This window comes from Thunnus thynnus, chromosome 7 (genome assembly GCF_963924715.1).
Source record: "Thunnus thynnus chromosome 7, fThuThy2.1, whole genome shotgun sequence".
Taxonomy (NCBI): Eukaryota; Metazoa; Chordata; class Actinopteri; order Scombriformes; family Scombridae; genus Thunnus; species Thunnus thynnus.
Window position 1 is genome coordinate 26,443,810 of NC_089523.1, and position 27,772 is coordinate 26,471,581.

At 40.0% G+C, this 27,772-nt stretch overlaps 6 protein-coding genes across 9 annotated transcripts in view; all 6 read left to right on the top strand.

The window, feature by feature from the left end:
• LOC137186344 (rho guanine nucleotide exchange factor TIAM1-like) overlaps nt 1–10,131 on the top strand; it is a 51,565-nt gene extending 41,434 nt beyond the window's left edge. For both annotated transcript variants that reach the window (XM_067595207.1, XM_067595208.1), the window contains exons 16-27: nt 2,438–2,623; nt 3,839–3,907; nt 4,250–4,375; nt 4,491–4,599; nt 5,895–6,074; nt 6,197–6,315; nt 6,403–6,511; nt 6,604–6,662; nt 7,170–7,275; nt 7,414–7,501; nt 7,628–7,800; nt 8,388–10,131. In XM_067595207.1, coding sequence (XP_067451308.1) covers nt 2,438–2,623; nt 3,839–3,907; nt 4,250–4,375; nt 4,491–4,599; nt 5,895–6,074; nt 6,197–6,315; nt 6,403–6,511; nt 6,604–6,662; nt 7,170–7,275; nt 7,414–7,501; nt 7,628–7,800; nt 8,388–8,917 — 1,854 coding nt within the window. In that variant the 3' untranslated portion in view covers nt 8,918–10,131. The remainder of the gene's footprint in view (nt 1–2,437; nt 2,624–3,838; nt 3,908–4,249; nt 4,376–4,490; nt 4,600–5,894; nt 6,075–6,196; nt 6,316–6,402; nt 6,512–6,603; nt 6,663–7,169; nt 7,276–7,413; nt 7,502–7,627; nt 7,801–8,387) is intronic.
• Nucleotides 10,132–13,129: 2,998 nt separating this feature from the next.
• LOC137186347 (claudin-17-like) lies at nt 13,130–15,233 on the top strand. The gene has a single exon (XM_067595210.1). The coding sequence runs from the start codon at nt 14,259–14,261 to the stop codon at nt 14,946–14,948; it is 690 nt and encodes a 229-aa protein (XP_067451311.1). The 5' UTR covers nt 13,130–14,258; the 3' UTR covers nt 14,949–15,233.
• Nucleotides 15,234–17,016: 1,783 nt separating this feature from the next.
• cldn8.2 (claudin 8.2) lies at nt 17,017–18,484 on the top strand. The gene has a single exon (XM_067595830.1). It carries the CDS (start codon nt 17,085–17,087, stop codon nt 17,964–17,966), a length of 882 nt encoding a protein of 293 aa, XP_067451931.1. The 5' UTR covers nt 17,017–17,084; the 3' UTR covers nt 17,967–18,484.
• Nucleotides 18,485–19,399: 915 nt separating this feature from the next.
• On the top strand, nt 19,400–21,942 carry cldn8.1 (claudin 8.1). Its single transcript, XM_067595212.1, has one exon. It carries the CDS (start codon nt 19,498–19,500, stop codon nt 20,272–20,274), a length of 777 nt encoding a protein of 258 aa, XP_067451313.1. The 5' UTR covers nt 19,400–19,497; the 3' UTR covers nt 20,275–21,942.
• A 258-nt stretch (nt 21,943–22,200) lies between these two features.
• Nucleotides 22,201–24,400, top strand: LOC137186783 (claudin-8-like). Its single transcript, XM_067595831.1, has one exon. The coding sequence runs from the start codon at nt 22,287–22,289 to the stop codon at nt 23,376–23,378; it is 1,092 nt and encodes a 363-aa protein (XP_067451932.1). The 5' UTR covers nt 22,201–22,286; the 3' UTR covers nt 23,379–24,400.
• A 2,581-nt stretch (nt 24,401–26,981) lies between these two features.
• Nucleotides 26,982–27,772, top strand: part of LOC137186349 (glutamate receptor ionotropic, kainate 1) — a 30,711-nt gene continuing 29,920 nt past the window's right edge. For all 3 annotated transcript variants that reach the window (XM_067595213.1, XM_067595214.1, XM_067595215.1), the window contains exon 1: nt 26,982–27,390. In XM_067595213.1, the coding sequence (XP_067451314.1) occupies nt 27,306–27,390 (85 nt within the window). In that variant the 5' untranslated portion in view covers nt 26,982–27,305. The remainder of the gene's footprint in view (nt 27,391–27,772) is intronic.

The following is a 27,772-nucleotide window of genomic DNA, read 5'->3' on the forward strand; positions in this document are numbered from 1 at the left end:
TCCTTCTCTGTGTTTGTTTCACACCTCTTCTTGGCTGCTCTGAACAGACTACAGGAAGCTGTGAGTCACCACTCTGTCGCAGAGTTGCCCCATAATCAATGGAGTGCTCCATAGCATGCCAAAAAAAAAACAACAACCCCACAGCATGTAGGAGTTAAGTCTCTACAGGAGAGACCTCAGAGAACGTGGACGTTACATGACTTTGACAAACTATCCTGACTGTTGTTTCAGTGACTCCCTTAGTGTTGCAGAGTTTTCTTTCTTGACAGCTTGAGCTATGATCTAAGGCTTCTCTCAGTTTCAGAGGGCAGGCATGCAATCTTCTCCCTACCCCATCATCAGCACTTTCATGCTTTAAACCATTTTTTAATCTAAATTTCATGTGTTCGGGGAAATACCAGTCTCTGACATCTCAGTTTTACCCATCACAAGCTCTCATCTACATATTGTTCTTTTCATGTGATGTTGAAGGCTTTGATTTTTCTCCCCTCTCTGTTCTTTCTCTTCTCTCTGCCACGGCATGAGTGTCTATGCACCCAAAGCTGCCATGGTGTTAATTAGCCTAGATTGTGATGGGGAAGACTATTACCAGACTGTTGTGCTCAGTAAAAATGGTTGATTTCATTTGACTAAATGGGCAGGAACAAATCAGGCTTATTTACACATTTATTTCTTTGGATGTTTTTTTTTATGGTTTCAAACTTGAATGTGTGCTGCTGTTTTGTGTGTGTGTGCGTGTGTGTGTGTGTTTCTAACTTTTTTGCTCTTATACTGCACTTGAACTTCAATTTGGATGAATATACAGTATCTCATTGGCAAAAAAAGTATATTAGCAAAGCTCTGCAGGAACAAATGCAGATATGTTGCACTGAGAAAAACTGCTGTTATGTCTTCTGACATTTGAAAAATGTGCTGGATGTCAGTAGTACATTTATTAATAAATACGTGTTGTGAGCATCTTTCAAAGACCACTCTCAAAGACACTCTCTTCATACAAATGTTTTTGAAAATATAACGGAGATTACTTACATACACGTCGTTTTTTTATGCTAAAATGTTTTAATCAGCAAAAATAACATCAAAGTTTACAAAAGACCTATTACAGCACTTCTTTCACTATAGGGTAAGACTGCATTTGCAACATTGCATTTACAGCCACTGTAGAAATTCCAGTTCATCTGATGATCTGGGAGCTGCCTGATCATTTTGGGAACACTGTCAAAAGAAACAAGCTGCTGTCATGCCTCGCATATGAACGTATCTGTCTGTCTGATTAAATAACGACGATGATAACCATTGTCGTTTGCAAAGCTGCATGAGAAGATTCGTGACTGTCATTAGATAACACAATCATTTGAATTATTTGTGCATTGTTTTTTATGCAGAGTAATATATATCTAACACGAAAAACACTAAGTTGTTTTGATGCCTTTAGATGTGGAGACTCATGGTAGATCAGTAGCTCAAATACGAATCTTAATTAAGATTTTTTTTTTATCTGAGAATGATAATGTTCCATCTTCTGCAGCCATGTGTAGGCTGTATTCTTATTATTTCCCAGAGGAGCATGTAGGTGCTACCGGATAAATTGCTTCTGTCTGGCCTATAAAAAAAACTTTATATTGCTAACTTGAGACCTCAGCTCTCTCTCATGCACTCAATAATGTTGATAGGGGCTAGTTGTTCCTGTTATGTGGCCATAACTCCTGGCAACTTGTCTGTCGTCTACTTTAAAACATAAAAAGTCTGGTTTTATTTTTGATCTATTAAATGCTTTCCTCATAAAATGAAAGAAAGGTTTAATTGGCATGAATAGAGTTCTTTTTGTGCTTTTTATTTCGTGTTTGTATTGATGTAAAAAGCCAAAGTACTCTTTTGTTACAGAGGGAAAGGCTGTAGCCTGTTGCGAACAAAGTAACCATTTTAGTTCTGCATGTATGGCGTTGCTGAGTGGGGTCTATTTTTGTCCAAAATGATAGTCTAATGCACATCAGGGCCAGTCTCCACGGCAACCCGTACTGTATGTGGACAGACCCTGTTGTGTGTATATTTTGACTCTGTGAAAGAGATGAATCATTACACCACCGAGCCGTTAGTAGGAGGAAAACACCAGGGAAAAGAGGGATGTGAGTGAAAGAGAGAGAGAGAGAGAGAGAGAGGTGGAGAGGTATTGTTATGACAGACTGAAAATAGACCAAATTAGTTCAAATGATTTATCTAGAGCTGCCTCTCTGCCTCTTTCGAAGGCTCACTCTCTGCACAGTCATGAATCCGTGCGCATCAGTAGGTGGAAAGTGACAACTGCGAGCTAAAATTTGAGGTGCTCCTTCTGTGTTGAATAATTGATGATTGGATCTTTCTTCCTTTTGACTTCAAGCTGGAGTTACATAATTCATCAAATTTTTCCTCTTTCTTTCTCTCTTCAATTTCTTTGCAGAGTACGGAGCAGGTCGCCGCTTTCTGCCGCAGTCTCCATGACATGAATCCCTCGGAGTGCGTGTCCTCTTCGCCGAGCCCAGACTCGCCCTTCCCACCTCCCGCGACTCTCCGACAGCTCTCTGATGCTGACAAGCTCCGCAAAGTCATCTGTGAACTTGTGGAGACCGAACGCACCTATGTCAAAGTCAGTATCACTCATCTTGCTTGTAAGGGGCAGATGGTCTTTTTGAGTACATGCATGCGTTCCTCCTGTCCATCGATCTTTGTTTCTGTCCGCCTCGGATTGTGTTAGTCTTGCACATTACCTATTCCACATGACCAATCCATATTTATCTCTGTGTCCCAGGAGACATAAGGGGGACACAGCTGTGCCCTTGCCTGGATATTGCCTAATCTTTTTCTGCCCGGTATAAATGTGGCTCACTGGAATAACTGGGTTAGAGAGGGTATATAACGGGATAATGTCAAGGCTATCTAGAATGTTATACCTCATTACAGGGGGCACATACAGCATATATACATATATATAGAAATCACAGTGTGCATGATGGATGGTATATTGCAGCAGCTTTAAAGGATTTAGTCTTGTTTTTTGGGAGACTTCGCTATCTGTCCTACTTAGCCGCAGTCAAACGGACATGTGGATGCATTTTATGTGTCGCTGTGTGCAGTTGGAGTGGGACTTGAAGCTCAGTTGCTGGTGTAATACTAGCTGTTGCTGATCCAATTTATTTTTGGCATATGTTGTCATGATTTTCAAGACTACTCCCTTAGACATTTTCACTTTTTTTTTTTTTTTTACCAATTTGAGCACAGAGCCTTTTTGAGGCTTTTTTTTTAAGCATCTCATGTTGTTATGATAAATCATATATCCACATAGCCACATGAATGCAAGTCCTTTGTCTAGTCCATCTTTACCTTCTAACATAGAATTCATTTATTTCTTCATAAGATGAACATCTTTTAGGCTCCTCGACTTTATGACCAATTATTCAACGTTAATAGGAGGTTAATTGTGCGTTGCTTTGTTAGAGCAGCCGTCCTTCTTTGAAGACGTTAGGAGGTCTATTTCCCTACTTTTTAGAAGAGCTGCTAATTAATCTCATAGGCTTTCTACAGTTCAGCTAAGGTAACTGTTGCCACAGTCATTAATTTAATTGAGTTTCCATATAGTTCCTGTCTTTTTTAAAGTGGATGCAGATAGGCATTCACCAGCTCCTCTGCCTTTGATCTTGATAAGACTATTTTTTCTCTTCTCTCAGACTATCCCTGCACCTTAATTACAGTCTTGTTGTGAGGAATATTTAAGTTTTATTTAAAGCTGTACATTTTCATGTCTGTATTCCAAGCAACACCACATACAACCCTGAATAAAACATAATCCACTCTTGTCTTGCAGGACCTCAATTGCCTCATCGGGAGATATTTAACCCCACTGCAGAAAGAGACCTTCCTCACTCAGGATGAGGTATGTTCCCTGTGAACATCTGAGGGGTAGTTGGCTTTTAAATACCAACACTGTGGAAATGTTCTTGGAACAGTGGGTTACATAATCATGCGAAGAGTAACCACTCACAAGGACACGAGGGGTGGATGATGAAAGAGATAGAGATGGGGAGAGGGAGGTTTGAAAGCTAAAGAGATGTTTTCACATGCACTTGCAATAATGAAATTAATTTGGTTATATTATATTTGAGCGTTTCCATGCTCCATCTGTGGCGAGAGACTAGTATTGGATGCACCACATGAAGATATTGGGAAAATTATAGAGAAATTATTAAGACTTTGCTCAGATGTCTTTCTTTTACAGCTGGATGTACTGTTTGGGAATTTGCCGGAAATGGTTGAGTTCCAAGTTGAGTTTCTCAAAACCCTGGAAGATGGGACCAGACTGGTTCCAGATCTGGAGAAGCTAGAGAGTGTGGATCAGTTTAAGGTACACCCTCTTTGTGAAACATACACCAAAAGATATGACCAGCAACAGGCATTTAAAACACCCATAAAGTCTTTTATAACTACTGGTTGAGTAACTTCTCTTCCCTTTTTCACAGAAAATCCTCTTCTCCCTAGGAGGCTCTTTCCTGTACTATGCAGACCGTTTTAAAATCTACAGTGCTTTCTGCGCCAGCCACACCAAAGTCCCTAAGGTCCTCGTAAAGGGTGAGTAAATGTGCTCTTGGGTCAACATTCCTCCTTGGCTCAAACCAGAAGATGTATTTATCCATCAACCATCTGCCTTGTCCTCCAAGGCTTCATAAATCTGCTCTGCAGAGTTGTCAGCCAGACAGTTGTCCATTTGACCTCTGCATACTTCAAGCCGGTGGCTCCCTTGGCTATAGAGCCCTGCAACATTGTATAATATATAATGAGCAGTGTTGAACAGTCTGTTCTCTAGCTAGCACACCCACTCCCCTTAACACTGGAGTGGATGGCTTTGTTTGTTGCATTTACATTCAATGAGTCAACTAGTTATGGAGTGTGGTGTGGTGTTATTTAGGTAAAGCTGCTTTTACAGTACTTAACACATGATTCTTGTCCACACGTGGTTGCCTGCTCTTAAAAAAAACTAGTCTACAAAACAAACAAACAAGACTGAGTGTGGATTATTTCTAATAAAGACTTGCACTCTTTTCACACTGAGCTCTGCAAACACACATGTGCCCCGACAAACTTCTGCATTTGCCTCTTGTGCCTCTCTTGAAATTTAAATTGTGGTTTTTGGCTGCGCCAATTGCGCATGGCTCCTTGTTGATTATTGGCTTGTTGATCTGACATGTCTGACCCAATCACTTCTTTTCTGATAATCATGTAACCAACATATTTCAGAAGAATGAAAAAGCAAGTACAAAACATCACATGTTGTACAGTGGCAACATACAGCAAAGTTTTAACTAAGAACGGTCACGTTCAACTTTGCTTGCTTTGTTCTTCTATGAGAGCAATGGCAACTCTTTTGCAAAGTCATTGAAAACGTGTGGCTTGCTATGAACCACTATGCAGTGGCATCTGAGAAGCCTTTAAATTCATGGATCTGTTACTCAAACTGTACTTCTTGTATTGTATTTTAAGTCTCAACTGTACTTCAAGCAACACAACCTCCTTTGTTATTTTAATGCAGGGCTGATGTTGTTCTCAATACCCATTTTAGCCTGTGAGTGTCATGGCACGGACCATGCTTGGGAGCTTAAGTAAAACATAAACACTAACCGTTTCTGAGTTTGCACACATTAGTAAAATTTAAAGTGAAAAAATCAATATGTTTATGCCACAATAACCTGGGTAATATCAAAATAAGTCAAACAATCATAAACAGAGTACAAGCTTTATTACTGTGAATTACGGACCATGATCAAAATTACTTGATTCTACTCTTAAGTGGTTTAATCATCTGTACATGCAAAACTATCAGTTGTGGAAAGGGCAAATAAATGAGTGTTCTTTACTGGTCATTTCAGCCAAAACTGATCCCGATTTCAAGGCCTTCCTGGATGAGCGTAATCCTAAGCAGCAGCACTCATCCACCCTTGAGTCGTACCTGATCAAACCCATCCAAAGGGTGCTGAAGTATCCTCTCCTGCTGAAGGAGCTCTACTCACTCACAGACCCAGACAGTGAGGAGCACTACCACCTAGATGGTAAGACCCGGTCATATGGCTGGCCAAGAAGATTAAATCATTTGACATTTTCATTTGAGGACCAGGGTGAATACAGGTGATCATAAAAAAATCAATATATATTGTTATCTGCTTGTCTGCAGTTGCCATGAAAGCCATGAACAAAGTTGCCAGCCACATCAATGAGATGCAGAAGATCCATGAGGAGTTCGGGGCTGTGTTCGACCAGCTCATCACTGAGCAGAGCGGTGAAAAGAAAGAGGTAGGTTGGGTGAAAGTGGCTTGGCTCTGTTCTGTCAACTTGAGGGTACATGTTAAGTGACTGTCGATATTTTGTTGCTATTGCCAGGTTGCTGATCTATCCATGGGCGACCTGTTACTCCACACCAGTGTGACCTGGATCAACCCTCCTGCCTCCTTAGGAAAATGGAAGAAAGAGCCCCTGATGGCTACATTTGGTACGTCTGGGATGACTATGACTGCTATGACATACTTGCATGTGTTTATTGATATATTAACTGAGCTGTGTTTTGTATACTATGTCTTTTAGTGTTTAAAACAGCAGTGGTCTTTGTGTGCAAGGATGGGTCCAAACAGAAAAAGAAAATGGTGAGTTCTCACATATGCAAGAAAGCATCTGAAAACCATCATTATAAATTTTACTTTGCTCATGTGCCACTTTCAGAATCAGCCCAGTGGGTCACCTGTTAAATAGCCTTAAGGGACCAGCGTGTAGGATTTATTGGCATCCAGCAGTGAGGTTGCAGATTGCAACCAACTGAATACCCTTCGCCTCAACTCCTCCCTTGCATGCAAGCATGTAGGAGAACCACGGGTGGCAGCAAAACTCGTGAAAAACACGTGAAAAAGAGGACCCACTCCCCATGTAGATATAAACAGTTAATTCTAAAGTAACAAAAACACAACAATTCTTACTTTCAGGTGATTATACACTGATTAAAACATACTTATGAATATTATATTCAGTGTCTGCCAACAGATCCCCCTAAATCTTAGACACTGGTCCTTTTTAAAGCTTATTAGAATGGATGGAGTTCATTTCACAATCATAGTTCTGAAAGATGAAATTGACATCATTCGTCTGATTAACTGAAGGGTGGCTCCCATCGAGTGTCTGTATCCTCAGAGGAAAAAGACCCCTTCCGATACCGTCACATGATTCCCACAGACGCCCTTCAGGTCAGGTCCTTGGCTAATGCGGGTAAGTGACTCATTGAATAAAGTACCGTATTTCATTACTTACATTGTATTGTTTTAAATCCACAAATGATTATTTCAGATAATCTTGCTAGAGTGCTCTGTCCATGAGGTCAAATGTGACTGTTAATTTCTTCCTCAGATGGTGAGGGCTCTGCTATGTGTGAGATTGTCCACACAAAGTCAGAGTCAGAAGGACGACCAGAGAGGACATTTCAGCTGTGCTGTAGGTGAGGATCTCTTCTAATGGAGGCTGAATTCTACCGCAGATTGAAGCTTGCGTGCCACTGATACAATCCTGTCTGCTGCTATCTATAGAGTGACAAACTGATAACATGGCCTCCTGTCTCCCACAGCTCTCCAGAGAGTAGAAAAGACTTTCTGAAGACCGTCCATTCCATCTTGAGGGAAAAGCACCGTCGGCAGCTTCTAAAAACGGAGAGTTTACCCCTCAACCAGCAGTATGTGCCCTTTGGAGGAAAGCGCCTCTGTGCCCTGAAGGGGGCCCGTCCCGCCATAAATAGAGCAGGTAAATGCCAGTCTTTGGCTGCATTCACCCTATAACTGAAAGTGGCCCAATTCAGATTATAAAATGGGTAGTTAAAATCTTGCAATCTGATTGGTTGATAGCCGTGGTATAATGAGTGTATACTATGGCTATGACGTTTAGTGTCCTTTTACAGTTCTATTTTTAATTATCACTCCACGGTTACCGTTAAAATGTTGCCCGCAATCTGTAAGCAAGCAGGGACGACGCAGATTTCCATCAAACACTGTCTCTGTTGCAACATGGTGCAACATGTTGCAGATGCAGGCCTTGATGCAAGAGAGATAATGTCCGTAACTATTGGCGACCAAAGCTTAATGTAAGGAGAAGGCGGTGCAGAAAGTTTTATCTCATTCTAAAGGCAGTCTCTGAGAATTCTTTCTGATTTGGTCACCAAACCAGGGTATGGTTAGTATGGTGTAGTTGAACTGTAATAATTTGTTACGGTTAATCAGAATCATCTTCAAAATAGCTGCTTTTCAATGCATATTATCTTCTTCATGTAGGATATTGTAAAATTCATGCAAACCTAACTTATTTATGTTTTTGATCTTCTGTGTTTTTCACAGCATCTGCCCCAACCAGGACCCTAGGAAGGAGGAAGCTAGTGCGCAATCGTTTCACCATCGACACAGACATCGTTTTTGATGGAGAGCCTGAACAGGACCTCCCCTCACCTCAGGAGCCCGACTCAAATCGGCTGCAGCAGGAGGACGAACGACACCAGCAGCAGCCTGAGTTAGCAGGTGACACCGATCGCTGGGTGGAAGAGCAGTTCGATCTAGAAGAATACGAGGACCAGGAAGAGGTGAAGGAGACCGACATCCTGAGTGACGACGACGACGAGTTCTGCCAGACACCCAGAGCGCCGTCCGCTGAGGCCAACCTCGAGGGGCCCGTCATGGCTTTATCCTTGGAGGGTGAGGAAACAGAGGATGGCGAGGGCCTCAAGTCCCCAACAGTCAGTGAGACACCTACTGATTCGAAGCTGTCAGACACGAAGACAGAGGACAGTGTGAAAGATAAAAAGCAAACAGAGGAAGATGAAATTTGGGTGCGAAGGAAGCACTCAGGTTGCTCCCCAGACTGTGACACATAAAAGCTGAAGAGAACAAGCAGATGACGAGTGTCTTAGACAGCTTTACACAGGCTCCATAAAGATCAGTCATCAATTTTCACCAACAATGCATGGGCATTGACGTATATCGCACAGCTAGTAGTAGAAGATCCTTCCTTACCTTACTTTCGCTGAATGCTTTTTGTACAGGTAAGATCATCAGTGGAGCAATACAGGAAAACAGAATGAGGGTGCTTTATCCCAAATCAAATGCTGTTACATAGAAGTCAAGTGTAAGCTTTGAAAGATGAACTAATGGTACAATCATGGAATCTAATCAATTGCTTTGATTGGCATGGTTTGCACATTTGGGCAGTGTTCTATAGTCCTGCCTGCAGTTGCCAAATTTGGGTATTGTGAGAACATGAATATTTTTTTTGTCTGTGTGACTCAGAGATATTATCATAGTTAAGGGCTGTATATTATTTGTCCTTAAAGAAATAGAATAAATAATTGCAAAGGACAGTCTTGTCTTGCATAGTTTACTGTACTTGTACATTTTTAATGAATATACACTGACATGCTTTGGGAACAGATTTCCTGTTTATGTATAATATATGATTTTGATCTTCTGTTTTAAAGACTTAAAGCTATCTTTTTAGCCTGGAAAATATTTTGTTTGTTCTTTTGTTGCATTTAATAGTGGAATTATGTAATAGCCCCTATGTCACAGAGTCTAGGGAATTTTAATTTGTTTTAATTTAACATAATCCTGTTTTACTTGAATTTGCTTTTGCTGTTTCATGTTTTTGTTTACTGTGAAACCATTTTCTTCCATTTTTCGTTTTTTGCTCTTCAGTATTGCCATTCAAAGAACGCTCAACATTTCATTCTTAACACTTCTTGTGCCCACTCTGTATTGTAGAGAATTTGCACATCAGCTATTTTAAAAGGTCTTGTTTATTCAAAAAGATTGTTCACTGGTAATGGATTACAAAGCAATGTTTTTTTTATTTATTCATATGTAAATTAATTTGTTAGCAAAGCAACATTAAGTTTGTTTTTTTTTTCATAAAGAATGTCCAAATTTGCTCAAGCAATCAAGGGAAAGACTTGCAGTAAGCCTAAACAATGAAAGAAGTCATACTTGTAAACAACTCATTGTGCTACTAAGACTGCATTTTTGTTACTGTGTGTATATAAAAAAATGTATTGATATCATAATAAATACAGTTGTTTCCTACTTATAATTCAAAGCCCCTCTTTGTAGAGATTCATTGTTTTATGTGGTTTTACTCAATAGCATAACACATTCCCTGCAGCTCTGCAAACATAATCTCCACAAAAACAATTTTATGATGTGAGAATAACATAAATGTGCACAGACATGCCTGAGAACAACAGCACTAAGCAGCTAATCCAGAAAAACCAACTGCAATTCCAGGAAAAAAAAGGGAGAAACTAAAAACGGAACCTTAATAAGACGTTTACTCTGTGTGTTTGCAAGCCACAGCTGATTTAGTGTCTAAATGATTGTGAAGGAGCTAAAACCTCTATCATCAGCGAGAGGATGGCTGCAATCAACATGTAGTTTTCACTTAGAACCAGTCCTCTCATTTGAAAAAAAACTCAATAAAGAAGTCGTACTCAGGCATCTTCAGAAACCGGAGAGCTAATGATGTCTGCTATGAAGATTAAAGAAAACACATTGGGCTGAATAGGAAAATTAGGAGTAGGCAATTTTTAGTATCTCATCTAATCAGTCCGTTGGTAAAAATGGACTGATTAGATGAGAGAATTGACTGTTTTTGTTGATTCCACTCAATGGTCATTTCTCAGGGATTCTTTGTGTGTTAAGCAACTGTTGTACAAGTATCTTTGAGTGAATGTTGGTGAGAGTCGCCTTGTGATTTCCTCTTTTGTCAAGGCTCTATTTGTCTTGCAAATGTCATCATGATTTTTGAGGTCTGAACTGTTGGTGCATTGGTCATGAACACAGCCGAATAATGTGACAAGGGGAACAGTGTCAAAAATCATTTAATCACAGGAAAACTACATTAGCAAAGATGAACAGTATTCAGTAGATCCGGACCAGCACTGGCTGAAAGACATTTAACTACAACACTACAAACTATGGCCTAAAAATGGTCATCAACTTGAATCATGGTACCTGTAAATTTCAACAAGCTTCACCAAACTGATACTCACTGGAGGACTATTGTGTTTTAAAGTGCTTCTTTTATTTTCTCCATCCCTGCTGTTATTTGAATGGTACTGGACATTCAAACAATTGAGCCGTTGACCAGGAAGGGGGATACCATGTTCCCACAGGGCTCAGCAATTGAACTACATTCTGACAAAAAAAACAAAAAAACCCCAAAAAAGCAGGTATATAAGAAAAGGACCAAGAAAAAAAGAGAATAAAACTTCCCTCTCACTTTCTCATCACTTGTACAATTTAGAAGACCTGAATGTTTGTTTTACTCTACTATATGCTATAATTACTTCTATATGTAGTAAAATCCATAACAAGTTAAACAGGTGAGCCAGTCCTCTAACTACAGCATGCGAACATTACTAATGAAAAATGTCTGAAAATGTATGCTGTCCTGTAACAGTAAATGTAAATAGGGTAAACCCTTTTTATTTCATGTAGGTGATCATATGGTCTCTCCTCTGGTGCCAAGGGTCTATGTTGAGTTGTGGACACTTGTCTTCCTTATTCTTTCAGTTATTGTTGAATTTTCAACTTCATGCTATGGTAAAGACTGATTTCACCAGAAATTTTTAGGCAAGTAGCAAGGTTGTTGACAGATTTAGGAGCTCCAGTGGATAAAATAAAATGGCTTTATCAAATAAAAAGAAAGAAAAGAAAGGTGACAGTTGAAACTGTGCATGTACAGTTTAGTAGACTGATGAATACATATTCATTTGAAGTAATGTAATGTAATGTAAAACGCTGCTATGACACCAAACATGACCATTTTGAACAAAACTATCCCCAGAATATGAAGGTAAGAGCCACAAATTGTACTTGTTGAAGTAGTCATATCAAGCCTCTTGAGGAATAATATCAATGACATTTTCAACTATGAATACAGTGAATAACCCACTAATGAACACTTAGAGGAGTATCCCTGCCCAAGACACTATAATCTATGGTTCTCACAGCCCTATCTCCTCTTTTATGTCTCTGAGCTCTGCAGACACTCTGTCACCCAGGCTCATCCCCATTTACCAGCCTCCCTCTCACTCTTGTCAATCACCTCACACACCACAAAAGACTTTGTGCTTCTTAGATAAAGGGTGAAAGATCACTTCAGACTCCATCATGCTGAGGCAATAGGATCCAGTATTGAATGACAGAGTGTTGAGATGGGCCAGGGTTGCTCTATCAGTCCCCTTGCTTTGCAGGAGCAAATGTCTTCAGACTCAGTTAACAATACATGTCCTACCCAAGATAAAATGGCACAGGCTGGATTTAAGGGATACTCTTTCCACTTGTCGGAATAAAACCTTAAAACTAAACATGAACACCGAGATTAAAAGTCATAGCCAGCAAGACAGGAGAAGGAAATGAGAAAAACATGCCATACATTTCTTTTAAAATATTTGCAAAATGTTTTATAAATCTTATTGTAGACCAGGAATGTGTAGTCATGTTAAGATACAGCAGGTGGCACACAAAGTCTGCTGGACTTGCCACTGCACCAGCTCCAACTCGCACATTATTGAGTATTCAGTTACTTTCAATGTAATCTAATCACATTATACCTTTAATCAATTCCATCCCACATCAAAATCCAAGACTAAAATAACATCAGCTTTCTACTTCGCAACACCGGGTTGATGTTTTTGAGTTCACAGCTAGAGGTTTCTCAGCATGAGCACATCTGTTTACATTTAAAGTTAGGCATGGGACGATTGTATCACTCAGCAAACCTGTTCAACAGGCTTCCCAGTTTCTGTTCCTGTTTCATGACCTCTCCTGCCATCTCTCTCTCTCTTTACTTTTCTGTCTCTCCTATTTCTCAGAAACAGGACAGCCAAATGAGTCTGAATAAAGGAGTGTCTATTATGAACTGTAAAATCCCCTGAAACATTTCCTCTTTATCTACAATCACATCCCTTACCTGGTCAGGTTGAAAGAATTTTTAAGTCTTAGTTAAAGCAAGTTAAAGTTGTCATTTTCACTGGCAGTATAAGTGTCTGTACACTGATCATTTGAAAGTTTCAACAGACAAGTCAGTTAAAAGAAAAACTCTGTGAGCAGACTGACTGATGATTGATTTTTACTTGTCTCTTTAATGAGTGGATTTAATTAAATGAGGAACATTATGTCAATTCTCCATCCTTAATGAGGAGAGTTAATGAGCCTCACACTGAAGTCATGTAGCAGTATACAGATCTATCACAAACTCCCCTCTAAAAAAAAACTTTTTTTACACTTTGAATGAAAGCTGATTTAAGTGCAACACACACTGCATCTCGTTGTTTCAGTTGACACCCATAGCATACACAGATCACTTTTCACGTGTACAGGCAGGTACAATACAAACCTTCCAGGAGAGTATCTGACAATGTGTGTTGGTTATCCATATTTAAATGAGATTGGGAGTCAAGCGTTTCACCCCTGATTTGAGAGTGGCTGTTCAGAACAGCTATAAACATGCACCAAGATACTGCCCGTGTGTGGTTTCATATAGAAAATGTGTGTATGTGTGTGTGTGTTGCCCTTTAACCACACATTCTGTTGTTACTGGGACATTGCCATTGCATTCAGTAGGTGTTGCTGACTAATTTTGAAAAAAAAAGAAAAAAACATGATTTGTCTCATATTCTTATATTTTTATATCCTCAGCTTTGAATAGTCTGACTTAATGTCATTTACTTCAAGACAGGTTTTCTTTGCAATGCACTTTATCTCTAATGTACTACAGTATGGCATTATACAGTAATGGACGGTGAAAACCTTTACCTCTGAAATGTCAACTTATGACAAAATAAAACTTTATGACTTATGACCTCTTCATCCTCTTCATATCCATCAGTAAGAGGTTTTATGAACCCAAGGAGTATAACCTACCATGTCAAATCGAAAGTCATCATACCTAAACTTGCATATTTTCCAGTGGCAACACAGTCACGTTCTTTTCACCTGCATTTGTCATGCATGACAGATGTTAGTACTGACAGATGTTTATGACCTATTTGTTTTTCAGAGAGAACAACGAAAGAGAAACAAGATTTTTTCGTGGTAACCAGTAGGATGACATTGCAGGCATATGATATTATCACAGATTTACTCTATGAAGCAGGCTGGTTGAGGAGTCTTTCCATTAGACGACAGACAAGAGACAAGGCTACCTTTCCCCTCTGAGCCATGAGAGCAAAATTGGAGATCCTCGCCATGGTCCTAGGCATCATTGGCCTGGCTGGGACCATAGCCGCCACTGCCCTGCCCATGTGGAGGGTCTCTGCCTTCATTGGCGCTAATATTATCGTCATGGAGGAACTCTGGGAGGGCTTGTGGATGAACTGCTACAGACAAGCCGACATTAAGATGCAATGCAAGGTCTATGACTCACTGCTAGAGCTTCCTGCGGAGCTGCAGGCAGCCAGGGGGCTTATGTGTGTCTCCATAGTCCTGGTTGTCTTCTCCTTGTTAATCACAGGATGCGGGACCAAGAAGAGCATCTGTTGTAATGACAATATGAAGAGCAAGAACATCACCCTAGCCTTAGGGGGGTGTTTGTATCTGCTTTCCTTTTTGACCACACTCATCCCTGTCAGCTGGGTGGGCCATACTGTTATCAGAAATTTCTATAACCCAAATGTGCTGGATTCTGAGAAGCGAGAACTAGGGGAGGCCCTCTTCGTTGGCTGGACCACTTCTGCTATTTTGCTGATCACTGGTATCATCTTTCTGTTCAGCTACAGCCAACGGAGATCGAAGGAGGAAGAGCCCTACGCTGACATGCATGTTATGGTAGCAAGGGATGTATCGAGAGCGGACAGTGTGTACCTGAAGAAGTCCCCATCCAGTCTTCATAAGCATCAAGAATATGTTTAAACAGCTGTGCTACACTGTACTGTACTGCCTGCGATGTGCAAACTGGGGAAGGTCACAAGATGATGTAAAAAAGTGTCCAAATTCCCACAAATATACACATTTTCATCACTGTGACTGTTGGCTTATACTTAGTGTTCCTGTTGCACAATACATTGTTCTAATCTCTGCTGTTTGTGGTGTTTTTCTGCCCCAATCCTTCATATTTGCAACAAAATATATGGGTAATATTTGCTTGTACATATAGAACTAGTCATACCTTGATATGCTTTTCTGCTGTTAATTTAACCAGTGCTGTTGAAGATAAAATCACTTTTGTAATTCTATACTGTTGTGTCGTTTTTATTGTTTATTGTGTAAATGAGTTTCTCAACTGTCAACTGTCACTTTTAACTACTCAATTGTCTTTGGCCAAGGAGTCATATCAACCTACTTAACGACAGATTATTAAATAATAATAATAACTTTATTGATATAGCACCTTAAAAACAGTTTACAAAATGCTTTGACAGACAAAGCAAAATAAGGCAATGTAACAACAGAAAGCCAAATGGGAAGGCCAAACACAAGCAAGACAAAGTTGAGGTTAAGTTCAGATAAAGTTAAAACAAGAAGACAAAAGATGAGGAAACACAGCAAACAGAAGACAGAAGGATGATGAAAGATAAAGACAGTAAAAGAAGTATATAAGTAGTAGAATATAAGTATATAAGAGTAAATATAAATAAATACAATACAAATAAAAAGAGTAAAAGCAATGAAAAGACAACATCACATAAAACCAAGTCTATAAAATGGGTTTTAAGAAGTGATTTAAAAGAAGTCACTGATTCTGTGAGCCTTATCTCCTCAGGCAGGTCATTCCAAAGCCAAAGGGCCCTGACAGCAAAAGCACGGTCACCTTTAGATTTAAGCCTCGACTTTGGAAGGGACCCACCTCAAGATCTAAGGCTGCAAACTGGCTCATATTGGGTCAACATTTCTGTTATGGGGCCAGACGTGCTTTAAAAGTGATCAGTAAAATCAAACAGGGAGCCAATGGACAGAAGCCAGGATTGGGGTGATGTGATGCCGTCTGTTAAAACCAGTAAGACGCTGAGCTGCTGCATTCTGAACTAGTTGGAGGCTAGAGAGTGACTTTTGGTCACTTTTGATTCTACAGTTGTGTACAATCACATTTTTACTAGAGAGTGATTTGTATATTTATACCTAGCTTCCCACAAGAGCAAACTTTAACAAACCACAGCTAACACTCCAGATATGCCTCCGTTCTATTAATTCAAGTGTTTTGTTTTTTGTCTTGCACAAAAGACAAAATGCAGCATAAGTGTGACAGTGGCAACGTGGGGACTGAATGAACTGAAAGTACTGAGTTACAATGAAATCAACCCTACTCAAGTTTCTGTACTCCACACCTTTTTATCAGCTCAGTTTACAGATAAAGCAGGAGACAGTTTGACATAACCAGCTTTTGTTTTGAGAGAGACAATAGATTTGTAACCCACACACAGTCACCATCTACATAAAAAGGAAGACTTTATGTAGTTTTTTTGTTTCTCATACTGTATATCAAAAACTAATTGTTTTGATATTATGCCAATTCTTCTCAGGGATAAGAAGGGCCACACATTTAATTGTGTCATTTTAACCTCTAATTTCCTACCAAAGCAATGATCTTTATGTATTTTTCATGTTTATCATTATGTTGTAATAGCTTTTGGCAATCATGTTTACTGTCTAAATAATTTTCTTTAGTTTACAAGAAAACATTGTTCCATGTAGTATTGAAAATGTTGAAATATATGGAGTGCCCCAGAAACTGAATGGTTACTGCTTTAAACTTTAAGAGAGGAGAACATACTTTGATCATCTGTGATTAAATATTCTTAATCACAAGACCAAATGGCCAATTGTTAAAGTGGCAGTTGTATTTGCATTTAAAAAAAGCAACTCTTTGGCGTGTCCCCATTTATCTGATGGCTGTGAAGCAGCTCAACCAGTAAGGTTGCATTGCATCGTTAGCATTTTTTTGTGGGTGTAACTATAAGTTCTTTGACTTGTTGTTCTCCTTAGATTTGTTTCTTGAGCGGTGAGAGTGCAGCCGGAGGTCTACCTTTGGCTCTCTGTGTGATAGCCGCAATGGCCTCTTACACTGCTTACAGTGGCTACAGCAAGCCACCTCAATCTTATGTAGGTTCTGGCTATGGCTATGATGAGAAGCTGGCGAAGACCTATGCAGATTATCCAGACTCTGTCTATGAGGAAAAAAAGAGAATTGAGAAAAAGGAGCGTCGGGAAGCTATCTGTTGTGAGGTAGTGGCCCTCGTCATCGGTTTCATCGGACTAATCGGAGTGGCAGCTGTGACAGGCCTGCCGATGTGGAAAGTAACAGCCTTCATTGAGGAGAACATCATTGTCATGGAGACCCGCTGGGAGGGTTTGTGGATGAACTGCTACAGACAAGCCAACATCAGGATGCAGTGTAAGGTGTACGATTCCCTGCTGTTTCTGCCTCCAGACCTCCAGGCTGCCAGGGGTCTGATGTGCAGCTCTGTAGCCCTGACCACCTTTGCCCTCATCGTTGCAGCAGTGGGGATGAAGTGTACCAAAGTGGTGGACCATCGGGCTCGCACAAAGCATATTGTTCTTGTGGCTGGAGGCTGTCTGTTTCTCATGGCCTGTGTCACTACTCTAATCCCTGTGTCCTGGACTGGCCATGTCATCATCAGGGATTTCTACAACCCCTTGCTGATTGATGCCCAGCGAAGGGAGCTCGGGGAGGCTCTTTACATCGGCTGGGTGACCTCAGCTTTCCTTTTCACTGCCGGAGTGATCCTGCTATGCCGTCACGCTCCTCGCACCCAGGATCCAGATGAGAGGATTGTATACAACCCCGGGGGAAATCTCTACCAACCTGCATATACATACCAACCGTACACCTACCAGCCGGCATACTCCTACCAGCCTCCCTACTCTGTACCTCCACCAGGATCTGTAGCATACACACCAACTCAGTACTAGTGAGGAAAATCAAACACAGAGACCTTTTTTTTTTCAATTGACCAATATGACCAGAGGCTGTCACTGGAAATGGCCAAATCTTTCATGACTTTCTCAAAGTGGACCAAGTGTATTGCAGAGACTGTAATCCATTGTGGAACTGATTGTGTTTTGATAATTATGAACTGTTGAATTGAGTGTCTATGCTTTGTTTATTTGAATCTGCTTCCATATACCACAGTAAATAATTCAGGCAAAGTATAATGAATGTGTAATAATACAACTTTTAACGGCAGATTTGTTTGAATTGTCTTCACAGCCTCTGTTAAAATGCTCTTTGAGAACAAATTATGCACTAGGCCTTTTTCAGATAATATACCTCCACATGATTGTTCACTGTTGTTTTTGTTGTACATGTATATACTTACTTTTCACAGTCCTTGTGTGCATATGGGATCAATATGATATGAATATGATATGATTTAATAAAAGGGATAAATTTGAAAAAAACAAGATTTTTCTATTTTTTCTGTTGTCCAATCAAGATTAGACTAAACTGATCAATAAATGAGGCTGTATTATTGCTTACATGAAGGCCAGTAACTTATTCCCTGCCAGAAGATCTTGAGTTTGTCTGGGATTAAAAAGTTCCCACTGAAACTGCCTGTTACACTCAATGGTATGCAAATGGGGAGTTGTTGTGTTATCTCCATTGTTTTCAGTGGCAGTGTGCCTAAACTGGTAAAACCAGACTGTTCACACGGGTCCACTCACAACGCAAAACTGCCAAGAGATTTCATTTCAACTGAGCCAGTGTTGCAACCAGACAAGTAACCCAACACTGACAGTGACACATAGGTACACAAGTATTACTTCCATCTCATGACAAATTCACACACACACACACACACGCATGCATGCTTGCACGCATACACACACAGAATACGGACAATGATGTATAAAAATTTCTAAATACTCTACATTAGAGTTATATTTAATTATAATTTATCATTTTTAGTCATTCCCTGCAACATATGGTACTCCACAGAGTTGAATGATTTTAAGTTCAAATAGGACAAAGACCTGGTTAATGTCTATGTTTCTACTTATGTCAATAATTTCTGTGGTTTAAACTGGTAATATATTAAGCCTTTTTGAGATACACCATCAGTAACAAATTGGTAAATGATTACAACTAACTCCTTGTTAATAAAATCCCTTTAAAAAAAAGGTTCCTTGTAAAGCATGAATGTAAATTGAGACTTCTGAATAAACAAGGTAGAAGCCAGAAGCAGCTCCTGGAATATGTGTACAAAGAAAAAAACAGGCCTGGGGGATTCTGTTTCCTAGCAACAGGTCACAATTCCCACCCCTCCCATTCTGGTGTCCTATCCACTGGGAGGAGGTAGCACAGGTGAACATCAACCTGCTCCTCCCCTTCCACTGGGATGCAAAGCCCTTTCATAGAGGGAATCTACTGCTTCCTAGTAGGTTTGCACTGTGTCCATTCATTTTTGTATGCACAAGCTTGGAGGAATAAGAGGAGGACAGGATGGCCAACTCAGCACTGGAGATAGTGGGTCTTATATTGACCCTGATTGGGCTGATTGGGGCAGCAGCGAGCACTGGGATGCCGATGTGGCGAGTCACAGCCTTCATTGGGGAGAATATCATTGTGTTTGAGACCCGCTACGAGGGTCTATGGATGAATTGCTTCAGGCAGGCCGACATCAGGATGCAGTGCAAGGTGTATGATTCTCTCCTGGCTCTGTCCCCTGACCTACAGGCGGCACGAGGGCTCATGTGCAGTGCTGTGGCACTGGGTGGCCTCGGCCTGCTGATCAGTTTGGTGGGGCTGAAGTGCACATCCTGTATTGAAAACGACGATCGAGCCAAGCGACTGGTCCTCATCATCGCAGGAAGCATGATCATAATGTCTTGCATCTGTGTCCTTATCCCTGTGTCCTGGACGGGTCACGTCATCATCAGGGACTTCTACAACCCCTTGCTGATTGATGCACAGCGTAGAGAGCTTGGAGAGGCCCTCTATATCGGCTGGGTGGCCGCCGCTTTCTTGTTTGCTGGGGGATGCATGTTTGTTTGTTGTAATCTGCAGTCTGACGACAAAGATTCACGACGGTATGTGTACTCCAGGAACTCTGACTACATGGCCTATCCTCCACAACCTCTACAGCCCCAACAGCTGGTGCTCATTCCCCAACCCCAGCCCCAGCCCCAGCCCCAGCCAGTGCTATCAAGGCATCCATCAACCAACTACAGCTACCACTCCAGATATCCGTCTGTACGCAGTGGTGTGGCTTATCTCTGAACACTTAAACTGATTGAGGTAATGACTATCACAAGGTTTGCTTTGCTGTGCAATCCATGACACATTTCAAATGTCAAAAGATGTATTTCAGGTTACAAAAAACACATTTCAATGAGTAAATTTACAATGAATTTATATAGACCTAATTTATACTGATATCACTCTTTTTTAATATACTATTTGAGGAGTACTTAATGTGTTATTAAAGAGCACTGTTTACAGAATCATGATATAAATCTAAAAATTGATTATAACCTTGCCTTTGTGAGCTGATGCATGATTTCTATATGTGTTTTATAATATAATCACTATTTTATACTGACAACATTTGTATATTTGAATATTAGCACAGAAACTATGTATGCATATGTTGTATATAAATATTCATGCTAACTTAACCACTGAGTAGTGTAACGTGTATTTGAGTTTATGGTTAAAATGCCATTACTATTACAAATGACCGAGCTGTGTAGTTACACAGGCAGTTATATTTCACAGATATTTCAACCCAAGTTCAAAACAATTCAACACACTGACTCTTTCTAAACATGACCTCTCATAGGCACATATCACCCTTCATACATACACTCATCATATTTACCTACTTTGTTTTTACTAGTTTTACCAGTTTTTTTGTTTGTTTGTTTGTTTTTACCAGTATTAGATACACATTTCACAAAGGGAAAACAAAGCCAGGTGACTGATTCTCTGTGTGAGACTTACATGGACATTAGCGTTCCTAAAATTCTATTAATGTACCTAAAATTCAAAACATTATGTATCTAGTAGAAATTAACGGATAACGAATGTGAATCTCTGTTGAAGTTTGGTATGATGCCCTGCAGCTCTTAGGAACTAACAGAGCTGAGCAAATGGCTGAGTAAACATGAGATGCTGGTTTAAGATAGCTTGTTAAAGGTGTGGACTGTGTCAGAGGCAACTTAAGCAGACAGCTTGGTGTTTGTGTGAAGCTACAGGAGCCTGACAACATGATCACGTGATCAGAATTTGCAAGTCACTGTGAATGGAGATACAGAGAGCTTTAGACCAAAACTTGTGCAGTTCATTTCCACGTGGATACATGTTCCATGTGTTTGAGCAATGAAAGAGCACACTAAACTATCTCTTCAGTCAAGTACATTAGCTCTTGAACTATTGGGTCACATTATTTCACTTTCAGTCAGTCCAAAAGCAAACTGCAGTTTAAATTACAATTGTAGAATCTCCCTTCTCAATACACGATGCATTTACATTTCTAAACAAAACAGAAAATCCACAGTGTTAGGGTCTCTATTAGTTAAAAAAAAACACAGTAATTTCATTGCTGTTTCATACTAGAAATGTTTGTTGAGATAATAACAATGTTGTGTTTCACTTTTGTTGCTCAAGGTTATAGCAAAATGAAGGATCTGTTTTTCTGTGTTGTGCCTTTTCAACTGCCCTCGGGCTATATGAATATAGAATATGTTACTTCTGATATATCAAAATATACAGTATATCTGGTACTCAACAATCGATAACTATTTTGACTGTGATGTGAGCTCCCTCACTGTTTCATTACCTTGAAGGTCATCTCTGCTCCCCAGTGGACAACAGGAGTACTGCAGGAGCTTATGTGCTATATTGTATATTTTTGAATTTTTATCACATATAATTATGGAGAATAAAAACAAGTGATAAAAACTTTCAAAAGTTGTGAGTCATTTCTGGTATTGTCTTGTTGGTGTTTTCTGCTGATGACACAGATATACCACTATATAGCCACAGGAACCATAAACACAAAATATGCAGAGGTGTTTTTTACCCCCATCACTCTGAGTCAACCAGGTGACCACAAAGCATTGTTACCATAATAAACTGCCTCTCACAGTCAGATGAGCACAAACTCCTAACTGCCTTAGGCACGTCTCCGGCACGTCTCTTTCTCTGAGATGTACTAAAGCATCAGAATTTGTTGAGTGAACTTTCCTAATTTTGGATTTGGACACAGCTGGACTCTTGTACACTGCACAATGGTTCAAGGCATTTCGGAGATAGCCGCAATGTGCGTTGGTCTGGTCGGGCTGATCGGGGCGGCGGCTACAACAGGAATGCCCATGTGGAAGGTGACAGCTTTCATCGGAGAGAACATCATTGTGATGGAAACACGCTGGGAGGGCTTATGGATGAACTGCTACAGACAGGCCAACATAAGGATGCAGTGTAAGGTGTACGACTCCCTGCTGTTTCTGCCACCAGAGCTACAGGCAGCCAGGGGTCTGATGTGCTGTTCTCTGGCCTTGTCAGGAATTGGGCTCCTTGTGGCTCTAGCAGGAATGCGATGTACTTCCTGTATTCAGGGTAATGATTGGGCTAAGACCATAATCCTGATGGTTGCAGGTTGTATGCAGTTCATGGCCTGTGTCTGTGTCTTCATTCCTGTATCATGGACCGGTCACGTTATCATCAGGGACTTCTACAACCCTTTACTGATCGATGCACAGAGGAGGGAGCTGGGAGAGGCCCTCTACATCGGCTGGGTGACTGGCGCCTTTCTTTTTGCCTCGGCCATGTTGTTTGTCTGCCGCCGTATGCCCTCAGAGAAAGGATCACTTGACATGTACTACCCGGCCAACTTTCTTGGTTACAAGCCAGCACCAAGCAAGCCAACTCTGATGACCTATCATCCCATCTCGAGTATTTCCAGCCTCAGGTCGAATGCATACCAGCCTTCTCCACAGGACAACAGCTCTGTTGGACAACAAATAGCAACTCCGATGCACAACGTCCCTCAAGTAATGACAACTAATGGCGCACTAATCAACCCTCCCGTTGTCTATAACCCGGGTCTGCCTGAAAATGCATCATTGTTTTATCAAGGTAGTGTAGCTCATCGTTCTTCTATGAGGAGTTCTAACCATGTTGAAAGCCTGTATACGCCAGGACACTCCTTCTACAAAGGCCAAAACACCACACCACATTCATCAATTTATACCGGCAATCCCACTATGTCCTACCAGTCCAGCTTTCATCCGGTTCCACACACTCCTGTTTTCATAGGATATAAAGAATCAAGATTTGAACCACAGGCTCACAGTGGGAACAGGGCTGGTGTATACATATAAGGAAAAATAATGTGTGGGCTTTTTGTAGCTGATTAACCTTTACAAACACAAAGCACTGCGCTTTTATACTCTATCATCATAAGTGCATTTAAACTGCTGTACATCAGCGGCAAGATGAAAGTCAACTTTGTTATCTTTGATTAATATTGGATTATCCAGATGCTCAGATTTAATAGCATATTCAACTTTTTTGTACTATTAATGTAATTTTTATTATTTGTATTGCAGAAAACATTGTTATGTGATGAGGTTGAGCACAACTGCTGTTGTTATTAGTGTAAATACAGGTGATGGGCTGTTTCCATGAAACCATAACATGAGCTTACTTTCCCAAAAGAGATATTTATCATTGAGGATTTGTCTTTTGCATCTCTGTAACCATCTGTTCATTATATTTTTGGATTTCTTGTTGTTACCATTGTACGTGCTTGGGTTTTTTTTTAAATGTATTGTATAACAAGATGTCTTTGCAACTGTGAAAGAAAAACAGAATGCTCAGCAGTGACAAATGACTTACTTTAAGAATATATTCATATTACTATTACTATTGGTCATTAAAGGGAAATTATGAATTACAAAGGCTTATAAGTTTTCAAGTTCAGTTTGTAGGATGCAGCAATTCACTCACTAGTTTTTGATGAGTAGTAAGATAAACCTGTTTGTGTGGAGTTTAGTGTGGTATTTTCCAAGGGTATCAGCACGTTTCCATAGACACACAGGATTGGGGAGGCTGTTTCTGTGCATTCTGCTACATAAAGAATTTCTTCTCAGAGACCAGGCTCTATGTGATGCAGTACGGAAATAAACAAGTAAAGGAATGAATATCTGAGATATTTGGTTAAGCAAATGAAGAAAATTAATGAATACAGCTTACTACCACACCATGTGGTGAAGCACCATCATCTAGGTGTAGTTTTAAATCAGATTCTTGGTGTGATAATGGTACTGAAATCATCAAATGCTATATTACTGTAAAAAAAAGTAGAACTAGATGGAAGGGCCTTCACAGAGGCATAGACATAGATGAGCTACTGAGCTGGCTTTCAATAAATAAATCTGCTTTCTATCAACAAGTACTACATGTGTAATGATTATAGCTTGATAAAAGCTTATACTGACAGTTCAAAAGTCTTGCGTATGCTAACACAATGGTGGCCTAAACCAATCCCAGACACTGTCATTATTCACCACTAGATGACAGCAAAGAACATGATGAATGTCTTAAACTCGGGACAGATCTTGCAACCTTTCCTTCTCACTTTGTAAGTGTCAGAGAAATAATACTTTCCTTCCACTGCGTTTCATTATCTGAAGCTTAGTTGCTTGTAGCTTGTTGTAGCTGAGTTGGAAAAAACTTCATACTGTGCAAATAAATTCACAACATAAGCACCCCATTTAAACTACAGGCCACTGAGACAAATTATAGTGAGGGACAATAATGGTGAGAGTGAGTGAATCCTTCATCCGTATGGGCTTTAAATAACATTAGGTGACATTGTTTTTTTTTGACAAAATTGTAGTTGTACTAAAATTGAGTTTCTGATGCCAAATCAAGATGACCATATTCCGATGGCCATGGGAGATATAGTTTACCCAGCTAAATAGTTTTGTTTTGCAGTGAGTTACAGCAGATAATCTTTACGCCTTTTACTATATCATCTCTGGCAGAGACTTCAAATTGCACATAGCCTTTTGATAAAAGATTTTGTCCCAGGAAAAACCATCCGTGTGATATAATTGTTGTTTTAAATCTATAAATAATTATAATTCTGAGTCTCTAATTTAGCTAATTTCTGGGGAAATAAATAAAAGTGAGATTATACAAATCCCAAGACACCCATGAAACACCCCTGATGCTTCTCTCTTGCTTAAAAAGAAGTGGCTTAAAACTTTTTCACGTCAAGTACCCCTAAACTGACAAATTTGACCACAGACCCCCATCTGATAAGATTTTGTCCCAGTTTCCCCCATCTGATAAAGTTTTTGCTTTTAGATGTTTGCAGATGGAATTATAGTGAAAATCAATTATTCCCCTTTTTACTGGGGACCCCCTGGTACTCCTTCAAGGACCCCTGGACCCCACTTGTTTATAGCATCAACAGCTGCCGATTGGTGCAATTGAGTTACAAGGTGACTTTTTAACCTCAAATTCCGAAACACTTTGCTTCAAGGTAAAAAGTGGGTTAAGGTAACGTGGACACATTTTATTTTACTATGAGACTGTGTCAGATAAACAGTTTGAGGTAGTTAATCTTCAAGGGAGCGTCACCGACCAGTTTGAAGATTAGATTTGCGTTTCCATCAGGACTGGAGCAAAGATTTAATCATTCCTCGGTGTACCAAAGCAAAGACGTTGTCGAGGTCGAATGTTGCCAGATTTGAAGTTAATCTTCAGGACGTATCCATGTTTGCGGATCAGCGGCTTGGCTGTGCCCTCAATTGAGCGCCTGCACGGGAGGGACTCTCAGCTGTCAAGTCAGCCACAGACAATTTAAGTAAAAATGGAAACAGGAAAAGCGTGCTTTCACAATACAAGCATTAATTGTCCACTAAAATGGTGGATTAATTAGCTGCAAACAGCCACGATTATTTACAAGACTACACCTTGAAAATCTGGGATATTGAATAATAGGCAACAGATGTTTGGTTGAATATATGATGTCATGTCATATGATGACAATTAAAGGTGCAGTGTGTAGAATTTAGTGGCATCTAGCAGAACAGACTTGGCAGAAATTGAATATAATATTCATAAGTATGTTTTAATTAGTGTATAATCACCTGAAAATAAGAACTGTTTTATTTTTGTTACCTTAGAATGAGCCCTTTATATTTTCATGGGGAGCAGGTCCTCTTCCACGGAGCCCGCCATGTTGCACCGCTATATTTCTACAGCAGCCTAGAATGGACAAACTAAGCACTGGCTCTCAAAAGGGCCTTTCGTGTTTTTCACAAGTTTTGCTGCCACTGTAGGTTCTCCTACATGCTTGGAAGACGAGGGGGAGAGGAGGGGTATTCAGTTGGTTGCCACTAAATCCTACACACAGGCCCTTTAAGAAATATACACAAATGTTTAATAGAAATTACATTAAATATAACATGATAATCTGCCCTGTCATGTTTGGGTAGTTTGTATTTTGTTTCTCTTTCTTAAATACACATTTAATGAATGCATCAATTCCAGCAGATTTCTTCTTGTAAATGTTGATTTTCCACATTTGCCAAAATGCCAAATCCTTCTAATTGTCTATAAATCTCTCCATGGTCTCACCCTTATATATATTTCAGAACTTCTCAGCCCTTAGAGCACCATGAGACCCCCCAGAGCCTCCCACCATGGCATGTTGGCTGTACCCCGTTCATTGAAAAAAAAAAAAGCTTTCTTACTTTATTTTCACAACATCTGTTATATACATATATGTTTTTATGCTTGTATGAGTGTACATACTGTATGTGTCTGTGCAAAAAACTGTTTGCTTTTTAAAGTGCTGTATAAATAAAATAAACTTGAAAATGTCTTTTATTTTGAAATTTGTAACTGGAAATGCTGTTGTCCATTCATGAGGACTTGACAGCAGGAGTACAGTGCACAGTGCTCCTCCTCAGTTGCACCCAACAATTCAAGTGTGCACCGGGAAAAAAAACATGATATCAGGACAGTGAATGTGGGAAGCCAACCCCACAGGCTGCACAGGAAGGATTTTAGAATGGGAACACTGGAGTTTATTTGATAATTGGCGACTATAAGTGGAGCTTGTGTTTTTGTTTTTGTTGTTTTTCTTCCTCATCACAATGTGTGAGGGCAGGATGTGGGTCGGATGCCAGTTTGTTTTTGTTACGGATACAAGGACTGGCAAGTTATCAGCATGAATTACCGAGGGCAGAAAAACTGATATCAATGTTAAACTCGACTCTGGAGGGAGGACCATGGCGAAAAGGAAGGGACTGTTATTTTCGCTGCTGTACTTTATGGCAGAGTTTTGGCTCAGTTCGCAGCAAGTCCTGAGAATTGGTAAGTGGTAAAATTGTCAGATTTTTAAAGTCATCTTTACTGACTGTTAATGTGCAGATTACTACTGTGCACTCATCAAGTGTTTTAATATTCGATCCTATGATTACAAGACCTATTTCCCATTGGGACTGATAACTTATTCTATCTGTGCATCTATAATTAAAAGAAAGAGAAAGTGAATATTGGCGGTCGTATAATAATAATTTGAGATATTTTTTTAATCTCTCATGATGCCTATAGAGCGTGAAGTTTTGCTTCTTTTTAAAGCTGAGCAATCAGTTATACATTATACTTAATTAAGGCCTGCCAGGATGAATAATCCACAGATTAAATATGTGCATGTCATGCAAAAACATCCATTCATAGTAATTGCACAGCTCAG

Bases quoted from the DNA above. Each gene is read 5' to 3' on its own strand.
- LOC137186347 (XM_067595210.1), top strand. From the start codon at position 14,259: ATGAGAGCAAAATTGGAGATCCTCGCCATGGTCCTAGGCATCATTGGC.
- cldn8.1 (XM_067595212.1), top strand. From the start codon at position 19,498: ATGGCCAACTCAGCACTGGAGATAGTGGGTCTTATATTGACCCTGATT.
- LOC137186783 (XM_067595831.1), top strand. From the start codon at position 22,287: ATGGTTCAAGGCATTTCGGAGATAGCCGCAATGTGCGTTGGTCTGGTC.
- cldn8.2 (XM_067595830.1), top strand. From the start codon at position 17,085: ATGGCCTCTTACACTGCTTACAGTGGCTACAGCAAGCCACCTCAATCT.